Genomic DNA, 15,979 nt, shown 5'->3' with positions numbered 1-15,979 from the left:
CAATATTTTTGGTAGGTTGCCAACTAGACACTAGGCTTCAGCTCTGCTAGCCTTTAGATTACTGCAGAGTTACTAAATATTAGGTACAGCTAACATGTATTACCTGTACCAAATGGATAGAGCAGCAGACTGAGAACCAAGGAAGCCAGGATCTAAATTCCACTACTGCTCCTTGAGGCACAAACCTATATTGTAAGCCCTCCAGAGACAGGATATCTACTGTACCTGAATATAACTTGTCTTGAGCTACTACTGAGAAAAATGTGATCAAAATTCAGTACCTGGCATACCAGGACCTACAGTGCAATTCTACCATACCATAATAACAGTAACTTTCACGAGTCACACAGCAAGAGCCTACCTAGGAAAAGGCAGCACCATAAATATTGTGGCAGGCACTAAAACATCAATACACATAAGGGGAAACTAAACAAACCAGAGTAGTACAGATTGATCCTGCACAGACAATGTTAACAAGAAACCATGTCTCTTTCACAGACTCATAACACAGATCCCAATATAGATTAAGTAACCATAAACTAAAATAGAAATATATAGACAAAAGTTAAACTGAACCCTGAAGAAGCTAGACTCTGCACAGGGACAGTGGAATGTGTTTTTGTTTTGGGGAGGAGGGCCCAGGCTCTGTCCCCAAGCGCCGCCCCTCTAGTTTTGCCCCCTGACCACGCTTCACCACAGCTCCAGATCTGCTTTAACCCCACCTCTTCAGCCCTAGCCGCAACCCCAGCATCCCCCTCTTCCCTTACCTACCAACTCATAGCTACCCCATGGCATCCAGCATTTTTCTCCTTCCCTGCCTCTCAACCCCCTATGTTCAAAATTTCACTCCTTCCCTGCCCCCCTCCATAGTGTCCAGTGTCTCTACTTATGCACATACTCAAGACCTGCTGGCTCCCGCCACCTCCGAAGTTCCTCTCCTGGCTGGTCACAATGCCTTTCTGCAGTGTTGCTGCCCCAGGAGAAGGAGGTAAAAAATGAAACCCCTCACGGGAGAGCAGGGAAGGAAGGAGACATTGTTCCCTCTAAGGAGTGAGTTGATATAAGCAAACACTTTCTATTATATTACCCTCTGCATACTTTCCCTACTTGTTTGCCTGTAGTTTATAGCTACTCTAAATTTTACTCAGCTGCTGAATGTGTAGTGCAGCTTAGAGAGAACACTGATCTCCCTGTTTGAGCACCAAACTTTAAAAAAAATGGACAGTAGGGGCACTTTTGAACAAAGCAGGGAAGGACCCCTTCACTGTATACCTGTTGCCTCTCCCAGTACCTCTGTTACTGATGGTATTATGCACACTGATTACACTCCAGGGAATTATATTTAAAAAAAAGCACTGTAAAATAATGCAACATATTAGTACATACAGTATTTTGGAAATATACTCAAGTACTTTTCTTGTTACATTTGTACCCTGTACTTTCCCACTCATGGCAGGCTCAATGTGGCTTACATGGAGCAATGGAGGGTTAAGTGACTTGCCCAGAGTCACAAGGAGCTGCCTGTGCTTGAAGTGGGAATTGAACTCAGTTCCCCAGGACCAAAGTCCACCACTCTAACCACTAGGCCACTCCTCCACTCCACTAAATATTTTTATTAAGGTGCAGAAACATACACATTGCATCGTAGCTTGTATAGATCCAAGACAATGCAGAATTACAACTAGCAATCCCAAAAATGTTGTCATACATCAAATATCGAGCTGGAAGAATCAAACAGTGTCTGTTTTACTTATCAAAGAAGAAACTCCCCATCCACTTGAACACACAGATACATAATCACTGAGCAGTACAAGTGTTCATACCACCTTATTTTATGTTAATACCCCCCCACAAACAATCATCTCCTACATACATACTACCCCCCTTCCACCACCCCCCTCCCTCCCACTTCTGGAGAATGTTTAGATCCCGCATATAACACTGTATAAAGCTGTCAGAGAGACCTATACGCCTGCCCATTCTTTTGTCCTGTGGACTGAAGCCATTCCCTCTCCCATCGAGCCAACTGTACCATCTTTACTGTCCATTGCTGCACAGTTGGTGGTTCTTCTGCTATCCAATTTGCTAGTATAACTTTCCCGGCCCCCATGAGCGCCACACACACGAAACGCCTCTGAGATGAAGATAATCCCTGCTCACGAAAATATGACTCATCCCCCAGGAGCAGCACTTTATAAGACCATTCAACTGGCACATCTAGTATTCGTTCCAAAGCCCCCAACACTCCCATCCAAAAAGTATGAAGTTTCATGCATTCCAAAAAAGTATGAACAAGTGTGCCCACTCGCTGTTTACAACGCACCCACTTGTTGTCTTCCCACAGCCCCATTTGCTTCCCCTTCTCCCTAGTGATAAAGGCACCATGGAGCAGCTTATACTGCATTTCTTGTAAATTAGCACTAGGAGTCACTCTAAATGCCCCCAAGAAGTATTTTGATACCATTTCCACTGTAATCTCCTCCCCCAACTGTTCCCCCCCACCATCCAGCTAACCCAGCAAGACAAGATACCTCTCTCTGCTCCCTGCCTAGGGCATACCATACTGCAAGTTTATTAGCCTCCTTTGGGACCTGACAAAATATCTTATCCAACCGAGAGAAGGTTGGCCACATGCTCCCGTGGAGGATAATGATGCACAATAATGTCTCCATTGCAAAAAGGGTAAAAAATCTGCACGCCCCTAACTCCAGGTCTCCTGTGCCTGCTCAAGAGTAGGAAAAGAATCCCCCTCAGGACCCGTAAAATGTCCCACATATCGACAGCCTTTTTGTGCCCACGCCTGAAATCGCGTCCTTCCCTGTCCTGCCGGGAACTGAGGGTTATCAACTACCGCTAAAAAAGGAGAGGGGCCAAACGCTCCTCCCAGATTTCCTCTCCACCAAACCTGCACAACACTTCACAAAATTATCTACGGCGAGGCACCGGGATACATGACAGACCTCATCGACCTACCACTTAGAAACACCATAAAATCAGCATGATCATACCTAAACCTCCATTACCCAAGCAGCAAAGGACTCAAATACAAATCCACGTATGCATCCAGCTTTTCCTACTTGAGCGCACAATTGTGGAACGCACTACCAAAAGCAGTAAAAAACACACTCGACCACATGAATTTCCGGAAAGCACTAAAAACAGAACTGTTCAGAAGAACATACCCCACCGACTCGACATAAAAAACTGGACATTTGTGACACAACGTAACCAAAGATTGTAATGGACATATCCTAACTCTTCCTTCCCTCACTAAGTTCTCCCCAATTGTCTTTACCATACATGTATCTTACTCTACCATAATATCACCTTGATATTACTCGCAACTTGTATTTGTTCACACCGGAATCGGTTAACGCCGATTACGGTACTATGTAAGCCACATTGAGCCTGCAAAGAGGTGGGAAAATGTGGGATACAAATGCAACAAATAAAAAAGACAGTAGGGTACACTTCTTTTTTTATATTACCATTGGTACAAATTACCTGTGGTATAGACGTCAATATTTCAAAATGATTAGGGATGCCAAACACAATACAAATTATCCCTCCTTGAACACAGCGAAGGAGCTTGCTGACAATCACAGAGCTAGCTTCTACAACCTGCTTTTTGTGTGCATCAATTTTTGTTGTTTATGGACAATAATGCATGTAAATTTCAAAATAAAATTGGTGCACACTATTTTCCAACCCCACCCAAAATGTCTTACCTAAAGATGGTGAAAGTTTTACACACCGTGAAACAGCATGCCAGGGCTTTTCAAACCTGCCCTTAGGATCACACAGTCAGCTGAGTTTTCAGGCTATGTTCAATCAATATGCCCGAGATAAAATTGCATATATCGAGTCTCCAGTGTATGTAAATTTATTAATTGTGGATATACTGCCAAGCCTGACTGGCTGTGGAATACTTGCAATGGATTTGCAGCATGCACACTTTTAGCGGTTTAGAGGATAAAATATTTTCAGACAGCTAATTTATCTGCATAAATGACTTTCAAAAGTTGTCCACTATATATTTGGGAGTAATTGCATAAAGGTTTTTCCTTGTGTAAAGCCTATTCTACATGCAGAAAAACACTTTTATAAAATTGCATGGTCATATGCCGTCTATAATTATGTGCATTGAAAAGATTGTGTATCCTTATATGCATGTGGTATGTAGGCATTCTAGTAGGATCATAGTTTGGGTGGAACAGAGACAGAGTTGCAAAATATATAGATATTCACATAGAAAGTAATTTTATAACAGGGTGTCCATGATAACAGGGTAGAAAAGTGCCTATTTTTAGCCTACTATGTTTATAAAGACCTGTGGAGGAGCATTTTAGAAAGGTTGTCCAACTCAGAATGTGGACATCCGTAGTGAAAGTGAATTTTAAAGATTGTTTTTCAACTCTTCCTTGACTGACATTACACTCGGGGTCTGTATTTTTGATTAGAAGTAATTCTGTTTAAAAATGATTGTTTAACTTTGATTGTGTGAAAATAAGTTGGAATGTAGACGATAAGACACAGCTCTAATTAATTTGGTATGTGAAGGGAGAGGTGGAGCCTGTTTTGAGTTCAGACTGGCTTCCAGGACTGAGAAACATGTGACCACATTCCCACAGTATGGCTTGTTTACCTAAACAGAGAAATTCTCAAGCATTCTATAATTTTCTTTAGCTTTGAACATGAATTCTAAGCCTAATAAAAAAGGGGGACCTTTTACAGTGAAGCTGGAATCTTGCATAGAACCAGACTACTGGTCAGACTCTGGCTTCTCTGAAAAAGGGGCTTCTCTCAGCTGATGTAAAGAGCCTGGATGTAGAGATTAAGGATCAGTGATGATGTATGTATAATGATTGTTTATTGCTTTTTTTCCTGGTCTAGAAACTCCTTGCATTGTTTGGATGTAGGGACTAGTGATGTAATGATTGTTTATAGGTATTGTTTCTTTTCAGTTATAATCATTGTGTATGTAGCTTAATCATTGTCTATAAATATATCATTGTGTATCGTAGATCTTAGAACCTCTAATAAGTGTCTCATTTACCTAATACGAATCCAAAAGAATCCACAGTAATTACTGAGTAGTCTGTGTCAGTAAAGCAGGCTGTAAAACCAGGTCAGAACATTTTGGCGACAAGGGTGGGATTTGTAGAAGTAATGGCATTCCAAATGGATGTCCATCTCACATGTATTTTAGAACAGAATACAACCTGTTCTAAAATACACGTGAGATGGATGTCCCATGTACCGGAAACATCTAGCTTCAACATCCATGTTACAAACTTAAACATCCAAATTATAGGGTCCTTTTACTAAGCCATGGTAAAAAGTGCCAGCAGTAGTGTAAGCGCGTGTTTTTGGTGCGCGCCAGGCCAGTTTTTACCATGTCTGCAAAAAAGGTTTTTAAAAAAATGGGATAGGAAAAGGACATGCGGTAAAACTGAAACCAGCACTTGCCTAAAACCGGCTTGAGCCCTTAATGCTACCCATTAATTTAGTGGTAAGGGCTCATGCGTTACACATGTGGTGACTAGTCGGCATGCGCCAACTGCTGATTACCGCTGGAAATGATGTGCGTGGGAGGAAATAAATAAATCATCCAGGCATTATGGGTGTGCACCAAATCTGAAATTACCGCCATTGGGGGGGGGGGCACTGTAGCCTAATGGTAGTCTTGTTTTGGTGTGCACTGCTTGCACATAGAGCCTAATGCACCTTTGTAAAAGGGCCCCTATATGAACAAGGAAAATGAGGGACATGAACATCTGTGTGGTGGTAGAGGAACATCCATATTATAAAATAGCCACACAGACCTCCCTGAGGAAGGATAGCTTAATGGTTAAAGCACTTAACTGTGAGCCAAAGCAGAGATCTGGAGGTTGCTAGTTCAAGTCCTACTGCATCTTCTGGCAATTTTTCTTTTTTTAATTGTGAGTACTCCGGGGACATAAAAATACCTACTGTGACTTCCTTTATCTCCGTTCAATGGACAGCTGTTCAGTCAGAGCATCTTTCTGTAACCTGGATGTGACAAGTAACAGGTCTAAATAAGAAAGTTCATCTTTTTATACAAACATGCCTAGGCCACGCTCCCTTGCCATATGGATGTACTGCAGTGTTAGACACCCATATCCTTCCTTTGTAAAATTGAGATTCGGATGTCCATGCAACATTGACATCTAATTGCCAGTTTTCAGATGTCCAAAACAAGAAACCCGTATTATCAAAACAAGATGGGTGTCCATCTTTCATTTCGATAATACGGTTGGGGACGCCAAAATCTCAACATTTAGGTCAACCTTAGAAATGGTCGACATAAATGTTGAGATGGTCGACCTTAGAGATGGTCATCCCCGGTTTTCGGCGATAATGGAAACCGAGGACGCCCATCTCAAAAATGACCAAATCCAACTCATTTGGTCATGGGAGGAGCCAGCATTCGTAGTGCACTTGTCCCCCTGACATGCCAGGACACCAACCGGGCACCCTAGGGGGCACTGCAGTGGACTAACTGATGCACTAACTGAACGGAAAAAGCCCTTCCCTTACTGATCCCTTAGCGATTTGGAAAGGAACGGGCATGCATGAAGGAAATCGCATGCAAATGAGCTGCTCGCTGTTAGCTCATTTGCACACAATTTTCTTCCTAAGGAGGGGAAGCCAGTGCAGAGCAGCCAAGCGTTATGTGTGGCTGCTCTGCGCATGCCAAAGATGGCTTCATACACGCAGACAAGCTGCGTGTATAATAGCTGTCTACAACCTTAAACAAATTGCCGTCTACAACCTTAAAAAAACATAAGTCCAGGTGAAAATGTCCAAGTGCTTGTCAGGGATGTATTTTTTTTTGAGTATGGGTGAAGGACGTTCAAGTGTTAGGCGCCTTCGCTATGCCTCTGTCCCTGCGACGGGCAGTTGAGGATGTTTCTGTGAGAAGGACATCTATGCCTTTGCTATGCCTCCAACACCCCCTTTATTTATTTATGTGGATTTTTGGATCACAAGTAGCAGCAATGGGATTTGAACTGGCCACCTCTGGATTGCAAGACCAGTGCTCTAACTACTAGGCTACTCGTCCACTCCCCTCCCTTGAAATTTGGCTGTCCCTGTGGGGGGGGGGGGGCAGTTCAGGACGTCCAAAATGTTTGAAAGAAGGACATCCACGCCTTTGCTATGCCTCCGCTGACACACACACACCGCGAAGGGAAGCAGTTGGGGACGCCCAAAATTGGCTTTCGATTTACCAATGTGGGCGACCCTGAGAGAAGGACGCCCATCTCCCGATTTGTGTCGAAAGATGGGCGCCCTTCTCTTTCGAAAATAAGCCTGCTAGGCACCTATACTAGTACAAATCCTGCAGAAATGATGCTTAGATTGTGGGCACTGACATTTATGCATGCTTGGGAGCAGGCCTAAATGTTAACTCACAGTACACATCTACGTACATATTTTATAAGACATGTGCATAAATTGTGACTCTGAAGTACACACAGAAGTACCAAAGCCTTCGCAGGCTTGAGGAATCACAGAAAACAGCGAAGGTGACTTAAAAAGATACGCTGATGATGCTCCAAATGTCTAAACGTTTATTGTCCAATACAAAGTCTCAACACAGCATTGTTTTGGCCCACTTGGCCTGCCAGGAGTCTCCTAATGTTGTCTATATCATCAAAACAGAATGTTGCTGGATAACATACTGTGGAATCTTATTATCTGTTGCTAGCGTTAAACTCGGTGGGAACCACTGCATGCCAGAATATATACAACTGTATCATCCACTGTTCACTTCACAAGACTACAGACAGCTGTGTTGAGCCTTTGTGTTGGACAATAAACTTTTAGACATTTGGAGCTTCATCAGCATATCTTTTTGAGTGACCTTCACTGTTCTCTGTGTGTAAATTGTGACTGCCCATGCTCCTCCCAAATTCTTCCTCTGAGCACTTCTACTCTACAAATGTGCACCAGATTGCACTGCACGTACTTTTAGGCAGGTCCTAATTTTATAAGAGGTGTTCTGTGCGTAAGAAATGGTTTATAAAAGTACTTAGGGGCCCTTTTACTAAGCCGTGGTAGGCTCTATGTGCGTGCAATGCGCACCCTTATGTGACTACCGCCAGGCCAGTGCACCCTCCCGGTGGTAATTTCAGATTTGGCGAGTGTCCATAACGCGTGGATGAATTATTTATTTATTTCCTCCTACGTGAAAGTTGCAGTGGTAATCGGCACTTGGCGAGTGCCAACCGGTCACCGCGAGTGTAGCGGGTGAGCCTTTACCGCTAGATTAATGGGTGGCATTAAGGGTTCAGGCCAGTTTTGGGCACGTGCTGGTTTAATTTTTACCACAGGCCCTTTTCCTGTCCCATTTTTAAAAAGCCCTTTTTTGTAGATGCGGTAAAAAGTGGCCCGGCATGTGCACAATAAACACATCTACACTACTGCAGGCCACTTTTTACCGCTGCTTAGTAAAACGGCCCCTTAGAGTGCACACACTCATTGGAGCCGGTGTAAATTTGTGCATGAGAATGTGTGTGTGTAGGAGCTGGGTTTGGCAGCTTATTTTATAAAGGTACGTGGGCTCTTATTTTGCATTTATACTTTTAACATTGATGCTTTCATATAAAATTACTCTCTCAAAGCACAACAATTATTTGATTTTTATTTTAATGTTTTTTTTTTATTTACAGAAATCATTGTGGCGATGACTTGCAAAGATATTTGTTCATCAGATAACATCACATATGTATTATCTTCCTTTAACATATCTTTTGTATGCTTCCTGCAACAAGGAACACAAAATGACACTGTTTATTTGAAAGTTTACGTAAATCAGAGTCATGCCACTTCTGGCAATATAACTAACCTTTGCCGAAAGACCAGAAATGATTCTCAAACTTCATCTCAATGGTTTGCCTGTGTATCAAAAAGAAGTGTGTACACTCTTTATCAAGACCTAAAATCACAAGGTAAGCAATGTGAATGCAGGGAGAATAAGCCTGCCTTTGATTCATTATACTTATTTGTTATGCAGTATGAACTAGGATTAAGCCAAGGTATCTGAAAGAATTATATGTGTTTGTGGATAGTTTACCTTTTTTGGGAAAATAGGTTAGTAAGTGGAGATCATTTATGTTCATCTGCTCAAGATGGTGGAATATAAATGAGGACAACATGAAAGACTGTTCTGGATAAGGAGCGATCTTGCAGGTGGGACGTTCCCTTAGGCCTGTAGACAAAAAAAACTTGGCAGACTGGATGGATTACTTGATATTTTTCTGCTGTCATCTACCATGTCACTGTGGGCTCTTTTATTATAATGTGCTATGCAGTTAGGGCCAGATTCTGTAAATGGTGTTTAAAAAATAGCGCTTAGGCACATTTTAGGCACATCCATTCTGTAAACCGCACCTAAAGTTAGGCATAGTTTATAGAATAGCGCATAGGGCTGGGGAACACGCCTATATTTAGGCATGGCCATTTTCACCACTGGTGTAAATATCCATGCCTAAGTTAGGTTTGGTTCCCCCGAGTTCTATAACCATATGCGTAAATTTGATGAATATCCCCAACACACCCACACTCCTCCCATGGCCACACCCCCTTTCCAGCTACACGTAATAGAATTTATGTGCACCTCTTTTTAAAATATGGGTAAAAAGATGCGCATGTAAATTACAATTATTGCCAATTAGTGCTGTTAATTGGTGGTTATCTGCCAATTATCAGCGCTGATTGGTTCATTACTCAATTAAATTGTACACGTAAATTGGGCATGTGCCGCACCTTTTATAGAATCCGGGGGTTAGAGGGCAATTCTATAAAGTGGGCGCCAACATATAGGCACCAAATATGCATGTAAATATCCAAAATAGCGGAGGAGGAGTAGCTTAGTGGTTAGAGCACCAGGCTAGCAAGCAGGGAAGCCCAGTTCAAATCCCACTGCTGCTCCTTGTGATCTTGTGCAAGTCACTTAACCCTTCATTGCCTCAGGCACAAAGTTGGATTGTAAGTCATCCTGGGACATGGAAATAGCTACTGTACCTGTATGTAATTCACCTTGAGCTACTATCAAATAGACGTGAGTTAAATAAAAATAAATGCCAGATAATCTTTTATCTGTTCTTAATTTATTCAACTTCTCAATATGTTTATCTTATATATATCCTAAAGGTCAGAATGATCAAAAGGTCCTAATAGGATCCGTCAGATCTGCGTGTACACCTCCTAATTGGCTAAATCCTTTCATGAGCCAAGCATATTTCTAGAGACGACACCGCAATCCTCATCAATCCTGTTATTAAGTTTTAACTTATTTCATCATGGTTATTCAATTATTTCTTCTTCTATTTTATATATTATTTTCACATACTTATTCTTTCTTCTATTGTGCACATAGCAAACAACGCATATCTACTACTACTACTTAACATTTCTAAAGCGCTACTAGGGTTACGCAGCGCTGTACAATTTAACATGGAAGGACAGTCCCTGCTCAAGGAGCTTACAATCTAAAAGACAGGTGTACAATCTAGAGACAAGTGTACAATCTAAAAGACAAGTGTAGAGTCGATCTGATAGAGTAGTACTTAGCTTTTACGGCTGTAGGCCATAGTATGCGGTAGAGACTGTTTATCACCTATCGCATACTATGGCCTACAGCCGAAAAAGCTAAGTACTACTCTGAATGATATGCGTTGTTTGCTATGTGCACAATAGAAGAAAGAATAAGTATGTGAAAATAATAGAATAGCACCTCATATACAGAATTCCCCTGTAAGTGTATAGGAACATGCTGGAAATGCCTCGAACAGTTACTACACATTACTTTTTGCATCAAATGCATGGTGAGCACAAACCTTTAGTAGAAGGACCCCTTGCTACTCCCATTTTGACTAGAGTGCTTGCTGCTCTTTCAAAAGCAATTTTCACTTTGCTCTTGGTAACTTTGGTTCATGTCTTTCATCTGTCTACCTCTCTTTCTCATGCACCAGCAGATTAGTTCTCTTTATGCCATCATATAGCTTTTGTAAATCAATAAATGCTATGTGCAGGGCCTTCTTTTCTTTATATATCTTAACAGCATCTAGCTTTTACTCATCTTCACCAGGTTCCTTATCTTCTTTTCTATCAACTTCTCTCACTGTTGACAACATTTTCTTATTGGAATAATTAACAATGAGTTCCTATGTCCCAATACTAGAAAAACTGAACAATTAACTAATGATAGCAGAGAAGCCCCAAGCAGCAATAACCTACTTTTATTATCACTCTTACACAGGAATTGGAAACCAAGGGATCTATTTATTAAGTAGCATTAGGTGTTTTACACGGTTTTTAATGCACACTAACAGCACTGCCATATGTTAACTACTAGCACATCCTAATTGCTGCATTAAATACCAATCATCACATGCTGAGCTGTACCATCTGAGCTTTACCATCTGATCCTGTTTTCTCTGGGGCTGAGCTTGTATATTCCTTCCTATACTAGGCCTGTAATATGGCCTAGCTAGCCCTCAGCTTTCCTAGCCTTGCTGTGTTCAGTATATTTTTAGTTTACTCCTGCAACTGCATGTAAGTTACAGTGCTTTCTCAGGAAATGGAAAGTACATGTTACATGTCAAGGTGACAGGAGGAACTGAGGCTATGCGGTCCATATATGGCAGATACAATTGGATATAACCTTGGTGGTGATGAGAGACTGAGGACCCTGCGAGTCCAAGATGTTCCAATGGAAATATGTGTTCAGAGAGGAAGGCCATCAGGTGTTTCAAACTAGCTTGCTACATGGTTTTGGCACGCTGTGAGCACGCTTTACTGATAAGGAATTAGCCAATTGCCACAAAGTGTGCATGTGAACACAAGTAGGAGAGGATGGTAGAATACAGGAAATTGCCATTTTTGTATATTACTATATTGTGTGATGGAAGGAACAGGAAGATCCATATATTATCATGTTAGTTTAGGAGAAATCACATGATTTGGGAGAAACGAAGCTTACAACAATATATATGTGATGGCTAAAAAGGTTTTGCTGAGCAGTTTTGTTATTCAGTCTGTGCGTCTGGCTACTGGGTGACAACCTGCTCCAGAGAGGACATTAGTATCAAGAATATTGACTCTTGTAAAAATGAATTCTTATACTATTTGAGAAGAACAATTGTCCTACTTTTTTCTTGTTTTGTTTTCTTAAACAATTTTCTATAAATGGGATGCTCAGGAAGTTAGATAATTCTTAATCAATGCCTGGTCCATACAAAATAACCCCCTGTTTACAAAGCCATGCTAGCGGCTGGTGGTGTGCTAGTGCCGACATAGCCCTTTCACTTTGAATGGCCTCAGACTCCTGCAATTCATAATGTGGTACTGGAAACTAAAGATGATATAATTTGTGTCACTGAATCATAGCTGTTAGAATCAGATGTTTTGCTAGCTAATCGGTGCTGTCCATCCAGTTATCTTTGGGGAAGCAGATTGCTGTGGATCTAAGAGGGTAGGGGTGGGCTTTTAAAATATCTTCAGAAGATCTCTGGTTACTGCCCATTAATTTAGATATTAGCTCTTGATTTGAAATTTTATGTTTATCAACTGTTTGTTCTATTTGCTCACCGTGATTGTTACTATGAACTACTCTGTTTTGGAAAGCGATGCTGAAGGAAAGGATAGTGAATTTTGTGGAAGCCAATAAGTTGCAAGATCCGAGACAACATGGTTTTACCAAAGGGAAATCGTGCCAAACGAATCTCATTGAGTTCTTTGATTGGGTGACAGGAGAATTGAATCAGGGACGAGCTATGGACATAATCTACTTAGATTTCAGCAAAGCTTTTGACACGGTTCCCCACAGGAGGCTCTTAAATAAACTGGATGGGCTGAAGATAGGACCCGAAGTGGTGAGCTGGATTAGGAACTGGTTGACGGACAGACACCAGAGGGTGGTGGTGAATGGAATTCACTCGGAGGAGGGAAAGGTGAGTAGTGGAGTGCCTCAAGGATCGGTGCTGGGGCCGATTCTGATCAATATATTTGTGAGTGACATTGCCGAAGGGTTAGAAGGTAAAGTTTGCCTATTTGCGGATGATACTAAGATCTGTAACAGAGTGGACACCCCGGAGGGAGTGGAAAACATGAAAAAGGACCTACAGAAGCTAGAAGAATGGTCTAAGGTTTGGCAATTAAAATTCAATGCGAAGAAATGCAAAGTGATGCACTTAGGGAGTAGAAATCCACGGGAGACGTATGTGTTAGGCAGGGAGAGTCTGATAGGTACAGATGGGGAGAGGGATCTTGGGGTGATAGTATCTGAGGATTTGAAGGCGACGAAACAGTGTGACAAGGCGGTGGCAGTAGCTAGAAGGTTGTTAGGCTGTATAGAGAGAGGTGTGACCAGCAGAAGAAAGGGGGTGTTGATGCCCCTGTATAAGTCGTTGGTGATGCCCCACCTGGAGTATTGTGTTCAGTTTTGGAGGCCGTATCTTGTTAAGGATGTAAAAAGAATTGAAGCGGTGCAAAGAAAAGCTATGAGAATGGTATGGGATTTGCGTTACAAGACGTATGAGGAGAGACTTGCGGACCTGAACATGTATACTCTGGAGGAAAGGAGAAACAGGGGTGATATAATACAGACATTCAAATATTTGAAAGGTATTAATCTGCAAACAAACCTTTTCCGGAGATGCAAAGGCGGTAGAACGAGAGGACATGAAATGAGATTGAAGGGGGGCAGACTCAAGAAAAATGTCAGGAAGTATTTTTTCACAGAGAGAGTAGTGGATGCTTGGAATGCCCTCCCGCGGGAGGTGGTGGAAACGAAAACAGTAACGGAATTCAAACATGCGTGGGATAAACATAAAGGAATCCTGTTCAGAAGGAATGGATCCTAAGGAGCTTAGCCGAGATTGGGTGGCAGAGCCGGTGGCGGGAGGCGGGGATGGTGCTGGGCAGAGCCGGTGGAGGGAGGCGGGGATGGTGCTGGGCAGACTTATATGGTCTGTGCCAGAGCCGGTGATGGGAGGCGGGACTGGTGGTTGGGAGGCGGGGATAGTGCTGGGCAGACTTATACGGTCTGTGCCAGAACCGGTGGTGGGAGGCGGGGTTGGTGGTTGGGAGGCGGGGATAGTGCTGGGCAGACTTATACGGTCTGTGCCAGAACCGGTGGTGGGAGGCGGGGCTGGTGGTTGGGAGGCGGGGATAGTGCTGGGCAGACTTATATGGTCTGTGCCCTGAAAAGGACAGGTACAAATCAAGGTAAGGTATACACAAAAAGTAGCACGTGAGTTTATCTTGTTGGGCAGACTGGATGGACTGTGCAGGTCTTTTTCTGCCGTCATCTACTATGTTACTATCCAGCTTATAATCGAAAGTGATCGCCGGCCATCTTCCGACACAAATCCGGAGATGGCCGGCGATTTCTTAAAAGCGGCGAAATCGGTATAATCAAAAGCGGCATTTTTGACAGCATCGCCGGCGAAAGTTCAAGGGGGTGTGTCGGTAGATTAGCGAAGGTGGGACATGGGTGGGCATGGGCGTGGCTACCAGATGGCCGGCTTTCGCCAATAATGGAAAAAAAAAGCGGCGTTAAGAGGTATTTCGCCAGCTTTACTTGGTCCTTTTATTTTCACGACCAAGCCTCAAAAAGGTGCCCCAACTGACCAGATGACCACTGGAGGGAATGACTCCCAGTGGTCACCAATCCCCTTCCAAACTAAAAAAATAAAACTAAAAACCTTTTTTGCCAGCCTGTATGCCAGCCTCATATGCCGTACCCACCTCCATGACAGCAGAATGTGTTGTATCCTCCGACAGCCTTTCCCTGGTTGCGATGTGGCTCTCGGGTGAGTGTGACACCTTTTCTGTTAGGTGCCCTGCAGAGTCACATTAGCAATGCATTGTGGTGGGTGTAGGGTACTGGGCTCTACTCCCATGGTGCTTTTCCCCCCTGCTAACTGGGTCAGAGTGTGCCCTGTTTTGTTTCCTGTTGTAGTCCATGCGGTAGTGGCCATTTTTGTAAGCCAGTTTTAGTTCCCTTTCCTGTGTTACCCACGTTAGAGAACGTAGTTCTTACCTTGAATGGTGCTGAAAGAGGGCATTGTACACCATTGTGCCAGCTCTGACCTACTGCTAATCTTAGTACCAGGGGACTCTTTGCCAGTGGGGCACAACCTCTGATCTGCAGTTAACTATGAGTAAATATGGTTATTTCAAGAAAGGACTTTTTCAGAGAGATTAGTCTTCAGGTGTGAACTGGTGTGCCAAAGTTATACAGCAGCAATAAGTCCTAGAGGCTGTATGCAGGTCCCTGGAGCAATTTTAGTGGGTGCAGTACATTTTTGGGTAGTGGGTTTGGGGGGGGGGGGGGTTAGGGACTCAGCTCCCAAAGTAAGGGAGCTATGCACGTGGGATCTTTTCTGAAGTCCACCGCAGTGACCCCTAGGGTGACTGGTTGGTGTCCTGGCATGTCAGGGGGGTCAGTGCACTAAAAATGCTGGCTCCTCCCACGGCCAAATGCCTTGAATTTGGCCGGGGTTTGAGATGGCCAACATAACTTTCCATTATCGCTGAAAAACAAACCCGGCCATCTCAAACCCGGCGAACTCCACGGCATTTGGCCTGGCTAAACCGTATTATCGACAAAAAAGATGGCCGGCCATCTTTTTCGATAATACGGTTCCGGCCAGCTGTAGCGCCGCCGCCAACATAGATCGCCGGCGATCTATTTGGCCGGCGATGTTCGATTATGCCCCTCCACGTTATTGAAAGTAGTTGCTTGAAAAATCAATTTAGATACAGCCATTATTGTTGGTCATTTTAATATGCATGTTGATTTGGTGCCATTACCAGAAGCTTTCGGGGATTTTCTTCTGTCTGGTTCTTACACAGTTGATTCAGAGACCAACTCATAAGGCTGGTCACACCTTGGACCTAATGTTAGTAGGTGGAGGGTTGAAGACATCAACCAGTATGGAAGACT

General features: G+C 43.1%; 1 protein-coding gene across 3 annotated transcripts in view; it reads left to right on the top strand.

The window, feature by feature from the left end:
• Window positions 1-15,979, top strand: part of TMEM156 (transmembrane protein 156) — a 69,872-nt gene that overhangs the window by 11,477 nt on the left and 42,416 nt on the right. For all 3 annotated transcript variants that reach the window (XM_030192619.1, XM_030192616.1, XM_030192617.1), the window contains exon 2: window positions 8,697-8,975. In XM_030192619.1, coding sequence (XP_030048479.1) covers window positions 8,697-8,975 — 279 coding nt within the window. The remainder of the gene's footprint in view (window positions 1-8,696; window positions 8,976-15,979) is intronic.

The sequence above is a fragment of the Microcaecilia unicolor genome, chromosome 2 (genome assembly GCF_901765095.1).
Source record: "Microcaecilia unicolor chromosome 2, aMicUni1.1, whole genome shotgun sequence".
NCBI lineage: Eukaryota > Metazoa > Chordata > Amphibia > Gymnophiona > Siphonopidae > Microcaecilia > Microcaecilia unicolor.
Note: the sequence above shows the minus strand (reverse complement) of the source record. Positions and strands in the feature narration are given on the sequence as shown.